Genomic DNA, 26,338 nt, shown 5'->3' with positions numbered 1-26,338 from the left:
AGTTTCTTCAAGCACCGGTTGGAAACTTGATGATAGTGGAACGATCGACATCAGTCTGGATGTAGCTCTCAAGTGGTTAGAGAGTAAACCATGATATATTATAGTGTTTTCTCTTCCATTCCCTATCTCTTTAATTTCGCTGTATATAACTCAAATTTGATATGTTATACATGATGTTTTGAATCTATATTTAGGTAGGGAATGTTTGTTTATTGATTAATTTCATTCTTGCATGTTTTCTTGAAAAATAGGTATTGTTTTTAATTGTTTCTTGCAAAAAAAGTTACACAAAATTCACCCTCATCTTCTGTTTATGTTTTAGCCATCTTTTTTTTTACAATTTGAACCCTTATATCAGCGCCTAAGGCTTGAACCTTAGGTCTTGAAGTGAAATGAATCTATTATACATGCTTTGAACCCTTATACCAGTACCTAAGGCCTGAACCTTAGGTCAGCAATGCAACATGAAATGCGCGACATCAAGTTTAAACAAGTGGCATCATATTGAAACTACAAGGCATCCCGCTCAGCTACATCAAAATGAAAGAAAGGTACACATTGATGTATCATGAATAAATTTGTGGTTAAAATTCCATACATAAATGTTATGTTGCAGGCTCAAAATGAAAAGAAAGGGGAAGCAAATACTAAAATAATTTGTATAAAAGTTAACCTAAAAATTGTATTGAAGCAACAGATCTTCCAAAAAGTTTACCATGGAACAAACCATGGTCGAAATAAACACAGAGGATGAAAAGAAAAAGAAAAAAGACAGCTACATAGTCTGAATTGTCATCTCTCCACTATCAGCTCCTCCCCCTACAACATCAGTATGAACATCAGTGTCGCCAATCACCATATTATCCGTGGCACCAGGATTAGGCACTCTGTCGGTATTTGTCATGCTCACTAACTCTTCCATCTCTTCTTGCTTGGTTTCATCATTTATATGCATCAGTTGTCGATCTTTCAAGTAGTACATATAGTGAACATTCTGTAATTTCATGGAAGGATTGAAGTATTGTACTTTTAGAATAACATTGTTGTATGATGCTAGAGCTTCAGTCTCCCAAAGATGCTGGTACTTAGCGACTTCTTCCTCCACATTATTTTTTGTCTCCTCGAAAGTTGCTGCTGCAGTCTCCAATGTTTTTACTTTACCGGCAAGTTCGGAATTGGATTTCTTAGCTTTGGCATAAGAGGCTCTCAAATCCTCATATTTCTTCTCTTAGTTCTCTTTCTCTTGCGCCTAGGTAGCCTTAGCTTCCTCAGTTTCTTGTTTGGCTTTCTCCATTGCCACATACACATCATTTTTCTTCGCCAAAGATGCTTTCAAGTTGAAGTAGCAAGATCGTATGTAAGAAAAAGGCAACAGTAAGGGAGGAAGAGCATTGCAGCCAAAGGTCTAATTTTTTAGCCTCCTCTTCCAATTCCTTATCAGCAAGGTCTTCCAGTAGGGGACCTACTTCTTTTCCTTTATGATGCAAATTTTGAGGTGTTCCCCATCCTTCTCTCTATCTCGCTATGTCAGTTGGGGAAAGGACCGTTGAAGCTGTGCCGAGTTGCACAATTTTCCTTTTCTTGGACTTCTTTTTGCTGAGTTCTTCTTGAACTTTCTTTCCCTTCTCGAGGGAAAGAGGGGATGAATCAGTTGTTCCTTGAATTGGGCTAAGAGAGGAGCGAACAAGAGTTTTAGATCTCATTTGGTCCTGCATTGAGATCTCTGGGGACTGCAACTGTGGCCTCCAGGTACCCTCACCACCAGTGGCAGCTTCAACTATTTTCTTTGCCAAAAGTTCCATTATTTCCAACCTGCTCAACATCTCGCTATCTGCAAAAAATAAAAAATAAGGCATTATAGCACGACTAGAAAAAATGTAGTCAAAAAATAAAGTGCGAGATCACAAATGAATGCTACATGCATATCAGATTCCTACCAAGGAAGACCTTCTTATCATTAGCAATATATTTTGAGAGGATGGTATACGCGCTCAACAAATCACCATCCGAGGAGTTGTAAGCAATGTCGCATAATTTAGTTACAGTCATCCTCTCAGGCCTGCCCAAGTCATTATTCTCGTAACTCAACTTATGAAAATCTTCTGGGTCATTGCACTAATAAAAAATTAAAGAGGGGGCGTCGTCCTCATAATCTAGAAAGAAAGGATGACAATCCCATGCGGGATACACCTTGAAATAATCCTCCTTCCAGGAATGAATTTTGTTTGAATATGCCTCACAAAAATTGAAGGCTAGGTTCTTTCTAAAGGAAACCCAACTCTTATGAGCTCCATACACTTTATATAGACATAAAAATGATTAAACAGAAGGAAAAAGAATATATGCTTTGCATAACATCTCGTAGACATGAATAAAGCCCCACACATTGGGATGTAGTTGTGAGGGGGCGATATAAATCTGATATAAAAGATTATTGACGAAAGAAGAGAAAGGAAAACGAACACCTAAAGTAAGGAAGAAGAAGTTGTACATCATCAAAAAGTGTTTGAACCTATCATCCACGCGAGATGAACAAACGCGCTCATTCGGGGGAATAGGGGAAATCTGCCACTCATGGTTAATGGCTTTATCTTGTGTAAGGTGAATGAAGGCAGAAAGCTCTGCAATGGACCCAGTGGTATGATATTTTGAAACCACCCTTTTTGCATCGTTACATACCCACGCGAGACTATATGCATCTCGCAAAGTACTCTTCTCTGGAAATCGACGATGACTCATGACATCTCTGAGAGAGGAAGAAGTGGAATAAGTATCAGAAGAATCAGAAGATGAGCTAAAAAATGAACTAGCAGGCATCTTGCCTATCCTACATTTTTTAAAGAGAAAACCAATGGTATAGACAACATTTAAAGGAATAAGACTAAGACTTTGAGGAACAGGACTAGAACTGCGAGATGCTTTGGAAGCAGAATGGGGACTCGACTCAGATGTTGAACTACTGAAAATGACGATAGGATTTTCGAAGATGAGAGAATATGAGTATTAGGACCAACTCGCTCATGTATATTGCTTTGTTGGGATTGAATCCTGGGCAGCTTGTGAGATTCCTTATGGCTCCCACGGGATTAAGCTTTATCCTAGAGCCTCGAGAAGAAGAACCCCCTCCATACCCTCTTAGTGAAGGGAGAAAAGTCCCAAGCATTTCAGCTTTCTCCCATGGAGAAATCCTTTCTCCCATGGAGAAATTGTTTCTCCAGTTAACCACCATTCTCCAGTACTGAGAGACTTAGTAGCACTAGACCTAGGTGGTGGCCTAGGTTCTGGACCAGTCGAACCTGACCTCTCCATCATTCTAAAAATATGCCGAAAAAAGGTGTTCAATAGACATTCTCTCAAATGGGTGGTAAACTCCTCACAAAAACAAAATCAGAAATGAAAAAATACCCAGAATGAACAAACTACTACACACAGTAAATGAAAGTAACAAATGCAAAAGACTACAAAGTTTCAACACTCAAATTTCCAGAAAAGCAAGCGAATGAAGAAACAATAGAAAGAAAGTACATGGTATTTATACTTGAGGTATATTGAAGTTCGATGAAGCTCTTCGAAGCACAGGAACACTAAAACAACTTATTCACTTACAAGTGTGTCACAAAAACAAATTAGCAAGGGAAGTAAGGGAGAGCAACTATGGAAGAAAAGAGAGCAATATTAGAGGAGAAAAAAACACAAAGCAGCGAAACATAACTGTTCCCTCCAAAATCCTCAAGGTTAACATATGAAAAGTAGCCAGAAGGTATATGCGTAAAAGCACACAAAGATAAAATAGTAAAATAAATGAGTGGGACATGCGGCAGCAGGAGACCAAAAGGTTAATACATTAACCCACATGTAATGAAAGCTACATTTAATGCTTTTGACTATTTAAAATCACATCAACTCTCTCTTAAGCGGCAAAATGTGGATTACCAAACCCACTCAAGTGCAAAATTGTGAATATGTGGTTGTATCTTGCCACAAGTGAATGAACATCCTGCATAAAGAATACTTCTCTCTCCTTATGCCAACAATATAAGTAGCAAGTTGGGGGACTTATGATCTAGACCTACTACATGCGAGATAAAGGTCCAATCCCATAAAGGCCCAAACGACCCAGAAACCCATGTAACTTGTTACAAAGGCAACCCATCCCATGTAGAAAGCATAGGATCTCGCTTCCTTGACTAGCAAGCCAACGTGACTTAACCTAAAAGTAACCATCATTGTCAAGATCAGCAGCTGAGACAAATTGGCCACCACCTGAACCCTACGAAAGACGATATGAAACAAGGCACTCAATACTATAAATACAAAGGCATTTAGCCCAGATATGATATTTCTTTTTGAATACTTGAACCTCCTTGAATACTGAACTGACTTAAGCATTGGAGTGCCTTTGCAGGTACCCCCGATCGCTCGCAAATTGCCCAGATACACAAAGTGTTGATCAGCCATTTCGCGAAACCACTCAACATCTCGGCAAGCTTCCTTGCCACCTCTTTTTCTCTTCATCAACATCCTTCACTTCAACTGTGAGTGATCAAGCCCAGCCCGATTTGAGTTGGATTGATCACATTCCATACATTGGTTACCTAATCCCATAAAGCACACAAAATCCTCCGCCCCAAAAACCTCGGCCAAATCATATAGTACGTAGGCAGAATCATTTCTCAAGTTTTTTATTAGAAAAAAGTAAGTATTTTGTGAGAATTTATCAAATTATTTTTTCTTTTTAAAATTAAAAATTATATCTTCCTTCTATAATTTTAAAAACTTTAAAATAATATAACTGAAGGCATGATTATGATTTACTCATCAACTCATATATGAAATCTAAGATTTAATCTTATCTTTACATTGTTATGAATATTTTATTACAATCATTTCTTCATAATTCTGTTAAATCCTATAACAAATTTTTAAAAACTCAAGAAACATTGTTAGATGACATGACCTAACTTGTTTGTTATAATCAAAATCAATACCCAACACCTATAATAGAAGAAACACATTAACCCTCTAATTCAAGTATGCATGTCTTCGCTGCCACGTGGAAGCAGGGTTTAACCTTGTGCAAAACCCCTTTCCATGTCATTAAATTAGATTCGATTCATTATTAATTTACTTAATATAATTAATTCACTTAGTTAAAAATTTATGCAATTTTATTTATCATTAATGCTAATGAAAATAAAATTAAAAGTGATTTAGTGGGATTGAGGTTGTTCAATTTTGATGAATGTGATAATAAACAGCTATTAATGTAGAGTGATTTAATGCAAAAGTATAATTGTTTTTTATATTCTCAAATATCTTTGGTCTCAAATCAAATTTTAGGGATAAGACACAGAATAACAAGGGTTTAGTGGTTCTTTTATTATTAGAGATAATTTTATCTTCTATATATACATAAAAATATAATGAGTCTTTTTTTTTTCTTTTTCTCTTCTTGCATGGCCGAGCTCTACATATTTTTATATGTGTATTTGAAAATAATTTTATTTCATATAAAATGAAAGACATTAACCTCAAATAAAAAATCATGTTATACTATACGATCCATATTTAATGTGTCTATTTATGAATCTTACACACTCGTCTTTCCATTTTACAAATAATTTCAGGGGTAAGACATAAAATTAAAAAGGGAAATAATAATATCATGTTACATGAAATTATTATTTTATGCACTAGATACAAATTGAATATGGTACCCACTTAATTTTTTTGTCTGTCCCTTATTATCTCTCTTCTCTCTTTCATGTGTGTGTAGAAAATTATTTTTCTGTTATGTTAAATAAGAAAAACAATTCCCAATTAAAAATCATGGAAATGATGAAATGATTAATGAAAAAGTGCGTTTAAATTGCTTGCAAAATGCGATTGAATTTTTTGAAATAATTTTTTATTTTATTTCTTCCCATAAAATTAATTAACAACTTGTTATAGTTTAGTTAAAAACTTCATATTAAAATATTCATTTATTAATTATAATAAGAGACATGTTATTCTACCTATTTTTTCTTGCCTACTTTTGATTTAATGGATAATTGAGATTATGATCTAATGGTATTAGAGAGTGATAAATAAAAATAGATAAAAAAAAGTAGATACAATAACATATCTCATTTTTAATATTATCTTTTCAAAAAATAATTTAAATAAAATGACACAGCTCGTGTTCTTTTTGTTCATATTTTCATATCTAAATTTAACGTTAATTTATATATATAAATAAGAGAAAAATTATATTAATTATTATTTTAAGTTTACTATTCTTATTACTTGGTTGGTTATTATTGAATCAATTTGAAATTAACAATAATTATTATTTTTTATTTTTTAAACGTTAATTTCAAATTAATCGAACATTAACTAATCAAGTAAAAAGAATAACAAGAAAATATTTCTGAGTTAGTACATATAAGTTATATGTATTTATTTTTAACATGACATCGTTTTGAAATTGAAATATTAGAAAATTATAATTATAGAAATTATAATAATCATGAAATAAATTAAAATTACAAAAATATCGTAATTTCTACTGAAAATGACATCTTATTTGACTTAATAACTTATCTGGATTAATTACAGAAAAATAAACCCAAAAAATAATAAAGTTAAGATGATAATAAATATAACTGTCAATATAAAAAATCAAATCAGTCCTATTTTTCAAAAGCAAGTCACGTTATGTTATTTGATTATTCATACTTTTTTTTTTGGGTGGAAAAATCAAATGCTATGAACGCCGCGTCCTCTAGCTGTTACTCTTTCTACTCAGCACTTCTCTCTCTCTCTCTCTCTCTCTCTCTCTCTCTCTCTCTCTCTCTCTCTCGCTCCCTGAGTCCTTCTGATGGCTTCTTCCAAGGTGGGTTTGCTTCCATTTCCATTCAGTTATTCCATATCTACCTCTTGCCCTCTTCTTCTTCTTCTTTGTCTGATTCTGTTTTTCATTTGCTGAATACAAAGTTTGATTCTTTTCCTCCTTTTCCTTTTGGGTGTTGTGTGAATTTTCTTGCAGGACGGTATTCGAGGTTCATTTGGATCAAAAAGGTCTCGCAACGATGGTAAATATCATTTGCGTTTTTTGGGTGTTTAATGCTTTCTGCAGCAAGTATGTAAAAATTGTATTTTGTTATCTGGGTGGAAAAAATCTTGTGGTTTTAACTATTTGAGGAGGAACAACCCTTTTAATTTTATGTACTATGTGAATTGTTTCAAATTTTCATGTTGGGTGTGTTTTGGTTAGACATCCAATTTAGTGTAGAGAGTTACAGGAGATCATGTGTAGTGTCTGGATTTATGTCCAGACTAGTATTTTCTTTTGTGAATAAATTGTGGGACATAGGGTAGTGCCTCTAAAAGTGTTCTTCTCATCATGATTTTGCTGATCATTTAGAAGAATAATGGAAACTTGGTTTTGTAGTAATGGGTGTTACAAGAGATTTTTGAATGGCTTTACATTTATATTATATTTCTAATACCCCTCACACAAGAGCCCGTTGGGGTTGAAGGGTGGACAATGCACAGACTCACCTACTTGTGTTAAAAATTTCCATAGTTTAATATTTATTAGAAGAATGAGGGTGGCATGGATCAAACTCCAGACCATATGTTCACAGAGGCTCTGATACCATTTTACAAGAGATTTGTGAATGACTTTATATTTATATTATATTTCTAACAATGGGCATCACAGTAGCTGTCAAATTGCAACTCTAATTTAGTGTGCTTGATTGATTTTTAAATTACAATTCTAAGAGAATGTTTGTTTCTCATGTAATCAGCTTCGCGTAAAGATGGAGACTGGACCTGCCCTAATTGTGGGAACTTAAACTTTTCTTTTAGAACTGTTTGCAATCGGGGACATTGTGGTGCTCCAAGACCATCCGTAATTCCAGTAAGTACATCTTGATTTAGATTATCATTTGAATTTCTTCCTTTTGGTGAATGGCCAACTTGATTTGAAAAGGCATCCAATGGGCAAAACCCTGTGTACCGGATGTATACAAACAGATGACCTATAGGAGCAAAAGAATAATTTTTTTTTTTAAAAACACAAAATGTGTAGACCATATTTAATTTCGTGTTTCTTATTTTTGACTGGTTTGTTGACTTTATATTGTCACAATGTCACAAAAAAACATGTTTCTTTTTCTTTTTACAGTGTCATATCTGATACACTTACCCATATCCATGCATCTTAGAAGACCCATGGAGGCTCTAGTGAGAAGAGTGACTCAAATGGAAGATACCCAAATTAAAAGAGTTAGAGGAAGACCAAAAAACACTTTAGGAGAAACCATTAAAAACGATCTTGATCTAAATGGACTTTCTGAAAATGTGGTTTTCAATAGAGCACTTGGTGGTTTTTTTATCTTGTATCTGATTCCATGTATTGGTATAAAGCTTGGTAGCTGTTATTTTAGTGTTGCCTTTGCTGTTATCTCACAATCCCCTACAAATGACGAACCTCACAGCCATTACCTTTATGAGAACTACAACATATACATTTTTTTTTACTTACCGCTATTTGGATATAATTCTTTATGAATATAACATATGCATTGGACATAGTTTTTTTTTTTTGAGCTGTATAATGCATGCTGAAAAGTATTTGAGCATTAATTCTCATTGTATGGAGTTGTTATTATAAGGGTTACCTGGCTTCTTCATGGTTAAGATTAATTCAATGAAACAAAATGGGCATTAAATATGTAAAATGTTATTTTTTCGCCATATATTTTTTTGATTTTGATGAGTGCTTAATTGATTCGTTTCTACAGCCTGCCCAAGTTACAAGCCCGTATGGCAATAGTCATCCCCACTTCTACTATGGAGGTGTTGGGGTTCCTCCTCCACCATATGGTGTGTCAAGCAGGTTTGGATCCCCCATGCCACATTCTGGTGTACAGTATGATTATGGTCTTTATACTAGGCCTCGTGTACCGTATAGTCCAGTACCCTCATTCCCACCTGGAAGCTTTGGAGGTATTTTCTCAGTAACTGTATCTGTAATTTCTTTACAAGCTGCCCCTTCCCCCCCTCACTTTTCTCTGATTTGAGATTATTAAGGTTAATCCTCTTGCTTACTAGATAAATTCGAGTAGAATCTCATTTTTACCAAGAAACCTATTGAGCATAAGATTCTAAGTATAGAAAAGGTTGCTGTCACAATATTTGACATTGTTATTGTTACACTGTACACTTTGGTACATAAGTAGTTCATCTTTTTTTTTTCCCCTTCTTTCCTGGAATAGAATAAGCAGCAGTAATGCTTATTTGCTGCAAGTATATTAATTGGTACCAGCATTTTTTTCCTGAAAAGACGAGGGAAAACAAATAGTAGAAAAAAAGAAATAAAGGAAAAACAAAGACTGAGGTTGAAGTTTGAATTTTTTAGTTTATCTTTCCAGGAGCCTGGATAGTTTTTATTCTGTAGTACTTAGAATGATAGAGGTTTGACAATTAGAAAACTGTCTTTAAAATTCTACGATTGAATGAAGTTATCATTTATCTTATCCCTGAAAATTCTTATGCTTTACATTTAGAATACAATTCTAGTGGCAGATTATTTAATTTCTCAAATATTTTGTTTTTTCAATGATATGGAACGTCAACTTAGGTAAAAAACTACTTATCTCTGAATTTTGACTTTTGAGGCATGCTTTATTAAAGTAGGTTTTTTTTTTTTTTTTATTCCTATCTCAATCAACTTATTTTTAATTTGGCTCTCATTGCTCTCCATAGTTATATTATAGTTGACAGTATAATTGAATCAAACTTGGGGCCTGTATTTTGTGCATATATAAAAACTTACCAATTTAATGCTTGACGTTCAAGACTAAATTACTTTTTTGTTTTTCTAACCAATGCTCATATTGTGACTTGTGCTTCTTGTTAAATATTTGGACACTTATTTTGAGAATCATCTAACTCAAGTCAAAGTTGATGCTAAATAGCTATGAAGCACTAATACACAACATGTGTCGGATACCAATACTCTGTACGATTCCTGGAGACCTTTGAACAGTAGTTAGTTTTAAAAAATAATTAGTAATTTGAGTGTTGACATTAGTTTTAGATACTTGCTATAAATGTTCAAAGCATGCTAGTCGAATTCAGGAATGTTGTCATTTGACTCGGTGTTGTGAACATTGCAAGCATACCGGTCGTTTCTAAGTAATAAAATGATGAGTTAGTATCGTTCCCACGAGGACTAATTACAAGCAATAATTCAATGTTTGTATCTAAGTTAGACAATTCAAAGTTGATTTGGGAAGAGTAATTTTTAATTAATGGAAAGCCAATTAAAAGAAAGCATTTAAAAGAACAAATGCCAAGTAAACGAAGAATCAAAGTAAGGGAAGAGAGAATCTGAAAGAAGCTGTATTTAGAATTGTGAAAAATGATTACAGTACATAGAGAATTACACAGGAATCTATTTATAGATCTACTGAACTACGCTAACTTCAGTGAGTTAATTAACTATACAATATTAACCCACTGAGTTAGAATCTAACAGAAAACTAAGTCAGTTACATTGTTGTAACTACAAGTCAGTTACATTGTTATAGCTACAAGTCAGTTACATTGTTGTAACTGATTTTACAGAATATAAACTGAGTTACTCTAATATTCCCCCTTTCAAGCTCAAGGGGGTTTGGTCAGTATTGCATGATCCAAGACCTTGAGCTTGTCTCTGAGATCTGCAAATCTGGAAGCAGAAATAGGCTTAGTGAAGGTATCAGCAACCTGTAGGGAAGATGGAACATGCTGCACAATAAGAGACTTAGCCAAAACTTTTTCTCTGACAAAGAAAACATCTAGTTCCATATGTTTTGTTCGAGAGTGCAAGACTGGATTATGAGCAAGAGCAACTGTGCTCTGATTATTACAGTAGATGACAGGGACTTTAACTGGAATTTGGAGCTCTTGTAAAAGTGATTGCACCCACAAAATTTCAGCTGCAACATGGGCTAAGCTTCAATACTCAGCTTCACCACTTGAACGTGCCACTAGGGACTGCTTCTTGGCCCACCAGGAGATTAGATTTGAGCCTAAAAACACACAAGCTCCAGAGGTTGATCTTCTATCATCCGGATCTGAACCCCAATCAGCATCACAGAATGCCACAAGTGAAAGAGGGTGCTGTGATGAAGGTGGATGAAAAACCAGACCATAGGATAAAGTGCCATTGAGATACCTCAAAATGCGTTTAACAATTTTCCAATGTTCCTCAAGTGGCTGGGATAAAAATTGACAGACTTTATTCACACTAAATGCAATTTCAGGTCTTGTTAATGTAGCATACTGTAATGCTCTGATAAGAATCCTTTGAAGGTGTATGGTAGGAAGCGTTGGAGAGGAGTAAACCTTATTGATGACTCAGAGGAGAGAGGGATGCATAAAATGGTTGAAGGGAATTCTGTTATGGGACGTGAGAATGTTGTTGGGTAACGTTTGTTGAGGCCATACGTGTGGCTGATGTGGCAGGTGGAGGAAGGTGGACCCAAGACTGATATATAAACAGCAACGATGCAAGGAGAAGGGAGGCTGGCATTTTGGGAGTTCTTGGGAGAGATCAGTGCCTCTTAATTGCACTGAAACTTCTGTTATAATTTTGTAGTTTGTTCTCTGTTATTGCAGTTTTCCTTTGAAGCTAGTTGTAATAGGATTTTGTTCAGTTTATATAAATAGAAGAAAATCCAGAATTCTGGGCCAAAAATCCCTGTTGCTGCGTTTATTTCTCTGATTTAATTGCCAGACTTATCAACTGGTATCAGAGCACTCCGATCTTGGGGTGCTTTGAATGGTTATCACCAGAAATATGGACACTCGTTTGGAAGTGGTTGAAGAACGTTTACGGCGGATTGAGGCATTAGCAGAGGAAAGGCACGATCGGAACGAACAATAACTAAATGACATTTTAGCTTTGTAACAACGCAACCCGCGCAATCGAGACAGGACCAACAGAGAAGTCAGTCCTCGCCGCGGTCGTTCCCGTCGACGGAGCACCGAATCGGAAGCGCGAAATCCATTTGCAGGGAGACATGCAGGGGGAAACGCACAACAACCGCGTTTGGAACCTCCACGGTTTAGTGGTGATGATGTGTTCGCATGGGTTAGCAGGATCGAGCGTTATTTCTGGGTCAATGAGATCACGGACCGGTTGAAGGTGGATGCAGCCATGATCGTCTTGGATGGACCTGCTCTCAACTGGTTTTTTGTGTGGGAGCGTAGTAATCCAAACGCTCCCTGGGAGGATTTTCGCACTGATGTGATGGATCGATTCCAGCTGGAGTTGACCGGAAGTCCATACTAAGAGCTCATTAGTCTAAAGCAAACATGAAGTGTTGCTGACTACGGGGCTGAATTTGAAAGGATAATTGGTCCAATTCACTACGCTGATGAAGTTATGCTCAAGGAGATTTGGTTGCATGACATCTGCCATAGCTTGCGCACTGAGTTAATTCAAAGTAATCTGGACTCATTAGCAGACATGATGAGGAAGACGATGAGTTTAGAACGAAGGAACGCTTCTTGGGCTACGGATGGGCTGGGTTTTTCGTGGGTTGGTCGAGGAAAGGGAATGGGCCGTTCCAATCAGCCCAATACCGTGTTTACTAATGGACCACAGCCAAAGGGTCCATATAATAATGTTACTCAAAGTACACCCACCGACACACGTGCTGCTGCCACAAACCAAAACGACTCGCGTTCTGCACCAAATAATCCTACGCGTGTTGCGAACGCAGGGACAGTGGGAGACTCCAGAATGCTCGAAGCTTCTAGAAGCAATAGCATCGGAGGAGGAGGGAGACTCAGTCAAGCTGAGTTGCATGATCGTAGCCGTAAGGGTCTTTGTTTCAAGTGCGGGGAGCGGTGGGATCGCAAACAATGTTGTCAAAATGCCCATTTACAACTCTTAGTCATTGAAGAGGATGATGGCACGAATGGGGAGGACATACCCACACACGGTGAGACGCGAGAGGATGAGGAGGGACCCGTCGCTACAGAGACCTTGTAGCTGTCGATCTACAGTGTCTTAGGGCTCTCTTCGAACCAAAGCATGCAGTTATGGGGGTCGATGATGGGGGAGAAGGTGACGATGTTGTTAGACAGTGGTGCCACTCACAATTTCGTCAATCGGCAAGTCGCGGAGAGGTTGAAGTTGCCCATCGAAGACTCCTACAATTTTAAGGTTGTCTTGGGAAATGGTCACAAGGTGGAAAGCCAAGGGGTGTGTCGTCAGATTGAGTTACGCATCCAAGGGCTATTGACAAAGCAGGACTTGTTCGTCTTTGATTTGGGTGGAGCTGAGGTCATCCTAAGAATGGAGTGGCTGAGGGGATTGGGGGAAATTACGGCTGACTTCAACAAGTTGACTTTGAAGTTTCAGACAGAGGGGAGTGACGTGATACTTCGTGGAGATCCTTCACTGTCTAGAAAGGGGGCATTGACTTCTTTTCGTTCAATGCTGAAAACAATGAGGGATGAGGGACAAGGATATGTAGTGGAGCCTCACTGGATTCAGGGTGATGGGGCTGCAGTACCGAATGATTGGGGAGCCCTGTCTTTATTGTTGGCTGAGTTTGACGATGTCTTCCAACAACTACAAGGGTTGCCTCCCCACAGACGTCAAGACCATGCCATTGAGCTGAAACCTGGTAGTGGAGTGCCTAACATACGGCCTTACAGGTACCCTCATTATCAGAAATCATTGATTGAATCCTTGGTGTCTGAATTACTCAATGCAGGCATGATACGTCCTAGTATCAGTCCTTTTTCGTGCCCAGTCATTTTGGTAAGGAAGAAGGACGGTAGCTGGAGAGTGTGTGTGGATTACAGGGCCCTCAACAAACTTATAGTCCCCAACAAATTCCCAATCCCTGTTATTGAGGAGTTATTGGATGAATTAGGAGGTTCCCGCATCTTTTCCAAACTTGACCTCAAGTCAGGCTATCATCAGATACGAATGAGGGAGGAAGACATCCCCAAAACGGATTTTAGGACCCACGAGGGTCACTATGAGTACTTGGTGATGCCTTTTGGGCTCACCAATGCTCCCTCCACTTTCCAGTCTCTGATGAATGAGATCCTACGGCCTCATCTGCGCAAGTTTGTATTGGTGTTTTTTGATGATATTTTGATTTACAGCCGTAGTGAAGAAGAACATTTAAGGCATCTCAGATGTGTGTTGAGCATCCTAAGACAACATCAGTTGGTTGTTAACAAAAAGAAGTGCAGTTTTGGACAGCAGCAAATTGAGTACTTGGGTCACATCATCTCACAGGTAGGTGTTAAAGCTGACCCTTCCAAGATTGCAGCTATGTCTGATTGGCCTAGTCCTAAAAACCTCAAAGGATTGATAGGGTTTTTAGGATTAACTGGTTATTATAGGAAGTTCGTTCAAGGGTATGGCAAGATAGCAAAACCGTTAACTGATTTGTTAAAAAAAGATGCTTTTCTTTGGAGTCCAGAAGCCCAAGCTGCTTTTGAATCTTTAAAGGCAGCTATGTGTTCTGTTCCGGTCTTAGCAATGCCAGATTTTGCTAAGCCATTCACTGTTATTACTGATGCATCAGGCAAGGGAATAGGAGCAGTGCTTACGCAGGAGGATAGGCCAATTAGTTATATCAGTCAAGCCTTCTCTCCTCGGGCTCTAGAGAAATCTGTGTATGAAAAGGAATTGATGGCAATTGTGTTTGCTGTTCAAAGGTGGAGACCATACCTTTTGGGTCATCACTTTATCATCAAAACCGACCAAAAGAGCTTGAAGTTTTTGACTGACCAACGGATTTTAGGGGAAGAGCAACAGAAGTGGGTCTCCAAACTGCTTGGGTATGATTTTGAGATCCAATATCAACCAGGGAAGGATAACAAGGTTGCGGATGCATTGTCACGTAACCTGCAATGTTATTCCCTCTCTTGTATGGACGTCAACAAGTATGAGGCATTGGAACAAGAGCTGCAAGAAGATAACAGAATGAAGAGCATCATTCAGGATTTGTTACTCAATCCTCAAGCTCATTCTGGCTTCAGCTTACAAGGGGGCAGCAGGTTGTTTCATCAAGGCCGAATGGTATTAGCCAAAAATTCTAATTTTATTACCATGGTGTTACATGAGTTTCATGACTCTTATGTGGGAGGGCACTCTGGGTTCCTTCGGACACTAAAGAGGATAAGTGGTGTGGTTTATTGGGAAGGGATGCGTAAAAGAATCAAAATTTACGTTGCCGCTTGTCCTGTGTGTCAACAAAATAAAGTCTCTACATTGTCCCCTGCAAGTCTTTTACAGCCACTGCCGATTCCCACACATACTTGGTCTGATCTATCTATGGATTTCATAGGTGGTTTACCCAAGGCTCAGGGCTTTGACACCATTTTTGTGGTTGTGGATCGTCTTTCTAAGTATGCTCACTTCATCCCTCTTAAGCATCCATATACAGCAAAGGTGGTTGCATTGTTATTTATCAAAGAGGTGGTCAGATTACATGGGTTCCCCACTTCCATTGTGAGTGACAGAGACCGTGTTTTTCTTAGTGCTTTCTGGTCTGAACTATTTCGTTGTAGTGGCACTAAATTAAAATACAGTACCTCTTACCACCCCCAATCAAATGGCCAAACTGAGGTTGTGAATCGTTGCTTGGAAGATTATCTCAGGTGTTTATGCTCTCCTAAACCCAAAACATGGTCTTCATGGTTGCATTGGGCGGAGTTTTGGTACAACACCACTTTCAAGAGTGCTACTGGTACCACTCCCTTCAAGGTTTTACACGGCTGTGATGCCCCCACACTTTTTCGCTCAAGCTTTGCTATTTCTCCTGTTGATGAAGTCTCCACATTATTACAAAATAGAGATTTAATTTTGCATGAGCTGCAACAACATTTGCTGACTGCTCAGAATAGAATGAAGGTGTCTGCAGATCAGCATCGACGTGATGTGGAGTTTCAGGTAAAGGACATGGTTTATCTCAAGCTCCAACCATATAGACTTCGTTCATTAGCAAGGAAGTTTAATGAGAAGCTCAGCCCAAGATTTTATGGGCCCTATGAGATAGTGGAGCGTGTTGGGGCTGTGGCTTATCGATTATTGTTACCTGCAGACTGTAAAGTCCATGACGTTTTCCATGTTTCTTTATTAAAGAAGGCCATTTCTCCTACTGTTATAGTGCAGCCCTTGCCTCCAATGTTGAATGATGAGTGGGAGTTAGTAGCACAACCAGAGGCTGTCCTCCAGTGGCGAAGAGACCCTATGGGGCGAGTGGAAGTTTTGATAAAGTGGTTTCAGCTTCCATCTTTTGAAAATTCATGGGAGGATTCTGCATCTTTTAACTCTCAATTTCCTGATTTTCACCTTGAGGACAAGGTGAAGGTTTTGGGGGGAAGTATTGATAAGAATCCTTTGAAGGTGTATAGTAGGAAGCGTTGGAGAGGAGTAAACCTTATTGATGACTCAGAGGAGAGAGGGATGCATAAAATGGTTGAAGGGAATTCTGTTATGGGACGTGAGAATGTTGTTGGGTAACGTTTGTTGAGGCCATACGTGTGGCTGATGTGGCAGGTGGAGGAAGGTGGACCCAAGACTGATATATAAACAGCAACGATGCAAGGAGAAGGGAGGCTGGCATTTTGGGAGTTCTTGGGAGAGATCAGTGCCTCTTAATTGCACTGAAACTTCTGTTATAATTTTGTAGTTTGTTCTCTGTTATTGCAATTTTCCTTTGACGCTAGTTGTAATAGAATTTTGTTCAGTTTATATAAATAGAAGAAAATCCAGAATTCTGGGCCAAAAATCCCTGTTGCTGCGTTTATTTCTCTGATTTAATTGCCAGACTTATCATGCTCCAACAATGGACCTGTAAAGTGAGGGGTCAGGTACATAATTAGAGCCAAATCTGCTTAGCTTGCATCCACTAGGCATAGGAGTGGAAATTCCTTTAGCTTCTGCCATTCCAGCTTTGTAAAGAAGATCTCTAATATATTTTGACTGAGATAACAGTATCCTTCATTGGAGAGATGTTTAACTTCGATTACAAGAAAGTAGTCCAGATTTCCAAGCTATTTTAAGGCAAATTTAGAATGCAACTGATCAATTAGAAGCTGTATTAAGTCAGAATTGTTTCCTGTGATGATAATATCATCCACATAAACCAGAATATAGGTGCAGTTGCCATTAGAGCGAAGAATAAAGAGAGAGGGGTCATATTTGCTAGAAATAAAACCAAGATGATGAAGAGCAGCTCCAAAATTTTCAAACCATGCCATAGGAGCTTGTTTTAATCCATAAAGAGCTTTGTTGAGCTTGCGTACTAGAGTCTTGTCAGTGACTTCAAAACCTGGAGGTTGAGACATATAAACTTCTTCCAAGAGATCTCCATTAAGGAAAACATTATTAACGTCAAGTTGTTTTAAAGGCCATCCATGAGACAATGCCAATGTGAGGATAGTTCGAATAGTAATAGGCTTTACTACTGGGGAAAATGTTTCATTATAACCCCAGCCATATTGTTGATGAAAACCTTTGGCAACTAGCCTTGCCTTGTATTTATTAATTGTACCATCAGAATTTTCTTTTATTCTAAAGATCCATTTGCAACCAATGGGTTTCCTTGAGACTGGTAGAGGCATAAGAGACCATGTACAATTTGCAATGAGAGCATCATATTCCTGCTGCATAGCTTGAGCCCATTTGGGGTCAGTTAGAGCTTGTTTAGCACTGGTTGGTTCCATATGAGCAGTAAAGATGGAAGGGGCTGGACCTTTAGATCTGGTAAGTATAGTATGAGGAGGAGAATGTATTTTAAGAGATTTATAGGGTCTGTATTCTGATCCTGATGAAGGTGGAGAAGAAGATAAAGACATAGGAGAAACAGTGGACATGGGGGACTGCACTGCAGTATTTAAGGGTGGAGAACTAGAGTTAGAAGACTGAGAGGGACTGATTTGACTGGATGAGGGAGTAAAACTGGTGTGAGAGGATTTTTCAGCAGTAGTAGAAGGTTGAGGTGAACTGACTCTATTATGTGAGGAATTAGAGTGAGGTGAAGTAGAGGATGGTACTGCACTGTCAGAAGGTATAACACTATCAGAAGAAGTAAATGATGTATCATGTAACAAGTTAGGAGCAGAGTCATTGGTATGTCCAGAAAATGAAACATTCGAATTGGTTCTGATTGCTGCAGTTGATGATTCTGAGGTAGGGGTCTGAGGAAGTGATGGAGAGAATGTATTAGGAGAAGTAGAAGTTAGTGGGATGATATTACTTGAGTAAGTGAAGTTACTTGGGATGCTTGGGATGCTTGATGAGGTTGAAGAAAATATGAATGGAAAGGGAAATCTGTGTTCATTGAAGAGTACATCTTTAGATATGTAAATTTTTCCATCAGGGTGGAGGCATTTATAACCTTTGTGATTGGGTGAGTATCCTAGAAAAACACATTCCTGAGGTCTGAAATCAAATTTGTGCTTATTGTATGGACGAAGTAGAGGAAAACAAGCACATCCAAATCTGCGAAGGAATTTGTAATCAGGAAATGTTTTGTAAAGTTCATAGTAGGGAATTTTAAAGTTTAAAGCTGATGTAGGCAGTCTATTTATTAAATAGACAGCTGTAAGAAAGGCATGATCCCAGTACTTAAGAGGAAGGGAAGCATGTGCAAGAAGAGTAAGTCCCATGTCAACAATTTGTCGGTGTTTTCTCTCAACTAACCCATTTTGATGATGAGTATGGGGACAAATGAGTCTATGAATGATTCCCGATTCTGTAAGAAATTTTGTGAAGGGTCTAAATTCACCACCCCAGTCAGTTTGAACAGATTTGATATTATGTTGAAATTGAGTGGAAACAAAGGAGTGAAATTGTTTGAAAATGTTTAGTGATTCTGATTTTTGTTTGAGGGGATAAATCCATATATACCTTGTTGTAACATCAACAAATGTAATATAATACATAAAGCCTTGAGATGAGGAAATGGGTGCAGGTCCCCACAAATCACTAAAAATAAGTGCAAAGGGCTCATTATATTCTGTGGAAGAAGGAAAAGATGGTAATCTATGAGACTTTCCCATACAACAAGCTGTACAAAAATCAGAAATCATTTTATTTCCAATTGGTATATTACAATGAGACAATACTCTTTGTAAAGCTTCAAAGTGAGGATGTCCTAATCTGGAATGCCAAAGACTATAGCTCCTTGATACATCATTTACAGAAATCTGATTGTGAAAGACTTTATTACATGATAGAGTATTACAAACTGAATTATTTGAATGACAAGTAGAATTATTTGATGGGACAGGAGTAGAAGCTGGAGTCCCTTGAATTTATACAGACCATCTTGTTCAAGAAAGCCTTCAAGTAAGACCTCCTGGGACTCCTGTGATTTAACAAAACAGTGAGTTGAATGAAATTCAAAGTAAACTTTGTTATCTCTAGCAAATTGGCTGACACTTATAAGATTTTTGGTAATTTTTGGAACAAGAAGAAGATTATGTAGATATAGAGAAGTTTGTGGTTTAAAAGGAGATAGAAAGCTGTTGGAACCAACAGAAGTAATAGACAAACCTTGCCCATTTCCAACAAATATCTGTTCTGGACCATCATAATGAGTGCTTTGCATCAAATTTCCTGAATCAGCAGTGACATGGTGTGAAGCTCCTGAGTCAGGATACCTTTCAAGAGCTATCTGGCCACTGGTAGATGCAGCAGCAAGTGCATGTGGAAGTCCACCTTGAAAAGATGAAGCTTGAGATTGAGATTGCAAGGAATTAGGTGTAGCATGTAAAGAATTCCAGTTTGGACGAGCTGGAATTTGAGAGACCGTCAAATTTGCTGTCACTGGAGAGTTTGCCGGAAAGTTCGCAGTGGTCGGAAAATGAGCCTGAGTTGATTGTGGAGGTGTGAAGCTTGTGTTGAATCTCCACCAGCAGTTGGCAGCCTCATGGCCATTTTTCCGGCAAAGTTGACAGGTCACGAGAAATCTGCCACCAGTTCTTCCACCACGATTTCTGCCACGACCACCGCGCCATCCACCTCTTACAGGTTGAACGTAACTTCTTGAGTTATTTTCTTAATCAAAAGGTCCTCGTAAAGAAGGTTGCAATTGTCTGGTGTTCCCCTGTTCTTGAGTTCCTAAAACAGGGGTGAACAGATGACTGTTATGTGCTACATTAATTGAGTTCAAAGATAACATACTTGCTTGAAATTTTGCGAGCATAGCTTCTTGAGCTAGGAGTTGTGATTCAAGATCTTCAAAACAACTATAATCTTTTCCTCTAAAGTAAGTGATGAACGGACCATAATCTTCAGGAAGTCCTTCAAGAACAGTTTGAATAAGTTCTTGATCAGAGAAAGGATCTCCTATAGCTATCAACGTATCACTGAGAGCTTTCACTCGAGCTATGAATTCTTCGATGTTTTTGTCACCTTTCTTGATGTTTAGTAACTCAGATTTGACTTGGTTGGCTTTTGCTTTTGTTACTGAATCAAAATATTTGTGAATTTTATCCCATGCTTGATGACATTGACGCACACCAAGAATTTTGTTGATGGTTTCTTCAGAAAGAGTTGATTGAAGCCATGTGAGGAGCATCTTGTCTGTTTTCTCCCATTCAACGAACGCTGGATTAACTATTTCAGCAACTTGATCTTCTTCTGATCTAAATCGAAGAGGAATTTGTGGATTTACAAGATAGTGTTCCAATTGATGAGCTATTATTGGTGGTTCAACAATCTGCTTCCATAATAGGAAGTTCTTGCTAGTTAATTTCACAGACAATTGCGTGTTGAACAATATAGGCGATTTGGAATCACCTAAAGCGTTTTTTTGATTTGCAGATGACGCTGAAGTTGGAGTGTTTTTTGTAGCGGAAGCCATGGAAGAAAGAAGAAAATGGATCGGGGCCCCAAGAATGGAGCTCTGATACCATAAACGAAGAATCAAAGTAAGGGAAGAGAGAATCTGAAAGAAGCTGTATTTAGAATTGTGAAAAAATGATTACAGTACATAGAGAATTACACAGGGATCTATTTATAGATCTACTGAACTATGCTAACTTCAGTGAGTTAATTAACTATACAATATTAACCCACTGAGTTAGAATCTAACATAAAACTAAGTCAGTTACATTGTTGTAACTGCAAGTCAGTTACATTACAAGTCAGTTACATTGTTATAGCTACAAGTCAGTTACATTGTTGTAACTGATTTTACAGAATATAAACTGAGTTACTCTAATACCAAGCAACAAGTAAATGCAAGAAAAGGATTCAAATAATTAAAAGATGAGTTGGGAATCAAGAATGAGAAATGTAGTTAGGGTTGACTTCACCTCTGATCCCCCTTAAGTGATTTGGCTCAATTCAACAATTTCAATCTCTCTTGTTTCATACAATTCATCATCTAAGAGACAATTGGTTAAATCCCCCTAATGTCTTACTTATTTAACTCTTTAACCTAATTAGAATCCTAATGTCTTAAAAATCCTTTTTAGATTAAGCTTTACGCGTGATGAATCTAACAAGTTTACAATTCCAACATGTCTATGTTTAGAATATGCAAGAATTGGTGTTTACCCCTGTCTAGATCAGGATCCCAATATTTCTATTAAGAACCCTAACCCTCTTTATTTCTATATGGTTGATCAGATCATACAAGAATTTAACAAGTAATTCGAGATAAGCACATAACAATTTGAGACAGATTTTGTTAAATAAAAAGTTAAACCAAAACAAGGATTCACGTTGGATCCATATCCCTAACTACAAAGAAAATTAGCCAGACATATCTGGCTTAAACAAAACAATGAAAGAAAAGAAAACTAAGTGATCTTCTCCACTAAGTCAAAATTCCTACAAAATACGAGCATTTCTTTCTAAGAATATTGCTGAGAGTAAAATAATATTTTAATCACAATTCTCGTGTCTTTTGGTTATTTTTAAATCATTTTCATGCTCAATTTGTCTCTTAATACATAGTAAGCTGGAGACTCATCACGCGGTGCTCGTCTCAATCTCGCAATTGTCAATATTTGTGTTTTAATATATTAGTTATTTGATATATATGCCTATGTGACGCAAACAAAATTCGATAGATATCAACAATAACAACTTTTTCGAAGAATTATGCTTAGGAGTAGGAAAATTGTAGTAGGAACAAGAGGATTAGTCTAGGGTTAGAAACCATTCAAATCTGAAAATATGTCATATGATAGCTGAACACAAAGTTCTAAGGACTATTTGTACTTGGTGAAGTATATATTACTTAACCCATTACCCATCCCGAAACTCAAGTTTCATCTGAGAAGGTCATTTTGTGATTTAATATAAATCCATCTAACCTTAATGTTTAATGAGAACTTAATTAGCAGCAGACTGTAAGGTTAAGTAGGGGCAACTAAACAGTATAATGAGTAAAAAATTATACAAATACTTCTGCATCATAATTTGCTGCAATTCTACCTATGACATCATGATTTTAGTCATTTCAATGTGTCTATTTTCCTATAACTAAGTTATTGCTGAATCAGGTGTTACTTATAGCCCAAGGCCTAGAATCAATCCCTATGGATATGGTTTTCAAAGTCCTCCATGGGACACGGGATTAGTAGTAGATAATTTTGCATCTCGGAAACGTCGTGGAGGTATTTACATGACCTTTTACTTCTTGATTCTCTTCTTGTTCAAAACCTTTATTCTTTTATTTCTTTTGTTTTCGAATAATAGCTAATGTATTTCTCTGATTTGGTGAAATGGCTTTTTCAACAACTGGTTCTTGCTTGTAGGTTACTTTATGGTAGCAACTTTATCTGTGTACTCTACCATATCATTCTGAGTATTATTAAAGAGGAGAAAAGTAAGTACAATATATCTGTAGGGGCGGATAACACATCCTCAAGAGTTGAAAAAAGCTAAATCAAAACAAAATTAGGAAACTAGAAATGCAGCAAGGTGGCCCAAATCCATTTGCCGGAAAAGAACCTTGGGCAGAACACTCGAGAGTTGCTAATATTATAACCCTATCTCGGTGAACCCTCGGAGATGTGTGTGTTCTGTTCTAGCCAAATGCATCAAAGAATTGCCAGATGTTGCATACTGTGACAGAGTTGTCCTCCTTACTATTAACAAATCCCTTAAACTGAACCATCAAAGTCTGCTCTAGAGTATACCATCCAAAAAAAGTCTCTATAAAGTACACAGAAACATCCAGTAATCATAGAAAATCCCAAAAGTTTGCTCCAAAAAGGGTAGCTGCTGCCTTGCATTGCAGATATAGGTATTGAGCTGTTTCTGAACTTTTATTGCACGACACATATCCTGGGGGAAAATAGCGGTATGAGATCTGCAAATGTGTAGCAAGTGATTTGTGTTAATCCTATGAAGAACTAGTGTCCAAACAAAAGACCTAGAGAGAGCTTGAAATTCTAGATAGGTTTGTTGAGGAGGAACCTTTGACTTTGACAGTTAGGTGGTTAAGTGTGAAACTGGAAGAGGGATTTAGAGGAGTCAGATAAAGGTGTCAGAACTCTTCATTGTGGTTATAGTTCTTCCTTCCCCAGTTCCAATTAGGAATCCAACTGCATTGAAATTGCCTTCCAAGCACAAGCAAGGAGTATAAAAATCACTAAATCAGAAAACATTAACAAAGCTTAATTGTTGCCAAAAAAAAAAGGCCTAAACCGAACCTCATACAACCATGGACTGAAATATAACCCCACTGCCACTTGCCCTGTTAAGCAATCAAAACTGAAACTGTATCTTTCCCATGATACAAGTCAACCTTGGCAGCCACCCTAGTATCCCCAATCACAATCATACCTCCTGAGTTTCTACAGGAGGTAAAACATTCACATTCTTTAAACCTTGAATGCTATAAACTTCTGACCAAAAAACCATCTGCTTCCTCCAACTTGGTCTCTTGAAGGGCAAGACAATATCCATCAAAGACTTAGAAATATGTGCTTGACTTTCTTCAATTTCCTAGGATTCGTGAAGCCTTTGACATTCCAATTTCCAACTCCTTCACGAGTGATAAAATTTGTTCACTGTAGAGGAAAATATTTGTAATTCATTTGGTTTCTGATGGCATAAGATTTCTGAGGATCTCTTGGTCTATGGAAAAGGCTAGCTCAATAGTCAATTAAAATAATTAACTTGGCGTAGTAGATATAATGTAGTGTTTGAGAAAGTTACTGATCTATAAGTGCTTTTTTTTGCATATTTTTTCAGGTTAAGAGGCAAATTATGTGAATGCTGTTCTTTTCATCGTATTGGGAAATAAATTTGGAAGTTTGAATTTTACCCTATATATGAACAGAAAAGTAGTTAAGATGTATTTTGAATGTGAAACTTACTATAATTTGCTTGTTTTCCATTACAATCAACTAGCCTTTTTTAATATACCAGTTATCTGTTTGAGTTGGCCTTATGCCCCAAATTGGATTTACAGAACTTTGGGGCTCAAATTTCGATCATAACAATCCTTTCTCTGCCCTCGGACAGGGTGGGGGAACAAAAGAAGTCATAATGTATTTTTTATTTTGCATTTATATGGAGATTTGCAATAACATGCATAAATATCTTCATGCCTTGACCAAGAAAAGAAAAACAGAAAAAATGTCACGGCGTCACCCTCATGTTTTGGATTGTCTATGCAGGGCCAGATGGTTTATCTGAAGGGGACTGGATCTGTCCAAAATGTGAGAATGTTAACTTTGCCTTCAGAACTACTTGCAACATGAAACACTGTGGAGCTGCCAGACCTGTAAGTGTTTTCTTTTGTCTCTCAATGCTCTAATGATCATCTTAGTAAACATGAATGAATAGTGCACGTGTAAGAGGTGTTCATTATGTTTGAGAGTGAGCCTTAGTCTGTATTTCACCTTCATTTCATTATGATCCTTTAAGCTTCAGATACAAAAGCCTACTTCTGATACTTCTAAACAGATGAAAACTCCTTGGAATGGGGAGAGAGATTCCCATCATCATAAACTTTCATTACTAGGACACTAAACTTTCAGTCACCCAGATTTAAACTTGTATTTGAAAAATTATTTTTGATACCAATGCTTCTTTCTTAATTTTATCAAGGAAATATCCCATCATATTATCTTATTCTTTTATCCTACAGTGTGATAGGTTTACAAGATAGATGGGCCACGGGCCTATAGCTAATGGACTCCCCAACACACATAACTATAACATATATCTTAACAACATCGAACATGCAAAATCCATTTGGGGCCAAAAACGTGGATAAAGTTATGAAATTTAGCTTAGTATGAGGATAGAGATGGTGTGGATCAAAGTCCTGACTATTTGGCTAAAGAGGTTCTTGTGGCATTTTTAATAAATGACTATTCATTATAAAAGCTTAAACTATTATATCAAGACATAAAAATGGATTTTCACTACAATAATTTAAAAGAAGCACTTCCCCCATTTTATTGGAATGGAAGTTGAGGATGTAACTATATTGTGAATAGTTTCATCATGTTATCATATTGTGATCTACTGTGTTTCCTTGTTATTTTTTTCGGTTTTTGTGAGAGGGGCAGGAAGATTGTTTTGGTTTTTTTTTTTTTTTGGTTCACCATGACAACACATACTGATTTGTGTTTTTCCATGCTTTTTTGAAGAGCTCAAGCCAACCAAATACAGGTATTCCTGAAGGTAGTTGGACTTGTGGAAAATGTGGGAACCTTAACTATCCATTTCGAAATGTGTGCAACCGAAAAGACTGTGGAAGTGAGAAAACAGCCTCTGCCAATTAGCATCACAGCATTGTGTATATATATATATACATCTTTGGTCCCTCTGTGTAAAGGGAAAAGTTTTTGCTTAGAAGCAGGGAACTAGATATCTGTGAATTCTAGGGGAAGAGTTTCCATGCGGATAATTTTGGCCTGGTTGTTGATGACAATTTATTTTTGTATTTTGATGATACTTTATATGAAAAAGTTACTGAGAAATAAGCTGAATGGGATCATCAGACATTTGGATTTTTATGGCAATCATTGCTAGGCTATTTTGTTAAATTCATTCTCAGTCATCTTGGTGTTTTTCTTTTGGAAGTTATGAAACCATTGATTTCCTTGGTGTTTTCCTGGAAAAAGCATCTGAATTCATATACCTTGTGTTTTCTTTAAACTGGTTTTTCAATTAAATTAGATATTGCTAATGATTCTCTTATACTACTTTCTATTGCTCCATGTTTAGTCTTTATGATAATTTGTAACTTACACTTGACTAGCTAGTAAGTTGTTAATTTATATAGATAACTTTTGTTCGAGTAAATTTTCATGCAATGATGAAAAAAGTTATTAA

The 26,338-nt window shown here is 37.1% G+C and overlaps 1 protein-coding gene across 1 annotated transcript; it reads left to right on the top strand.

Annotated features, from left to right (window-relative positions):
* The first annotated feature begins 6,778 nt into the window (after positions 1-6,778).
* LOC133306615 (ranBP2-type zinc finger protein At1g67325-like) lies at positions 6,779-26,032 on the top strand. Its single transcript, XM_061506936.1, has 7 exons — positions 6,779-6,877; positions 7,031-7,076; positions 7,797-7,909; positions 8,796-9,000; positions 22,543-22,656; positions 24,670-24,776; positions 25,651-26,032. Exons 1-7 carry the CDS (start codon positions 6,863-6,865, stop codon positions 25,783-25,785), a joined length of 735 nt encoding a protein of 244 aa, XP_061362920.1. The 5' UTR covers positions 6,779-6,862; the 3' UTR covers positions 25,786-26,032.
* The last annotated feature ends 306 nt before the right edge of the window (positions 26,033-26,338 follow it).

Source organism: Gastrolobium bilobum, unplaced genomic scaffold (assembly GCF_033153095.1).
Source record: "Gastrolobium bilobum isolate Gb01-03AN ecotype WA unplaced genomic scaffold, APGP_CSIRO_Gbil_v1 utg2894, whole genome shotgun sequence".
Lineage (NCBI taxonomy): Eukaryota > Viridiplantae > Streptophyta > Magnoliopsida > Fabales > Fabaceae > Gastrolobium > Gastrolobium bilobum.
Note: the sequence above shows the minus strand (reverse complement) of the source record. Positions and strands in the feature narration are given on the sequence as shown.

Coding starts and splice junctions, on each gene's coding strand:
- LOC133306615 (XM_061506936.1), top strand. Junction 22,657..24,669: donor ATCTCGGAAACGTCGTGGAG/GTATTTACATGA, acceptor TTGTCTATGCAG/GGCCAGATGGTTTATCTGAA. Junction 24,777..25,650: donor ACTGTGGAGCTGCCAGACCT/GTAAGTGTTTTC, acceptor GCTTTTTTGAAG/AGCTCAAGCCAACCAAATAC.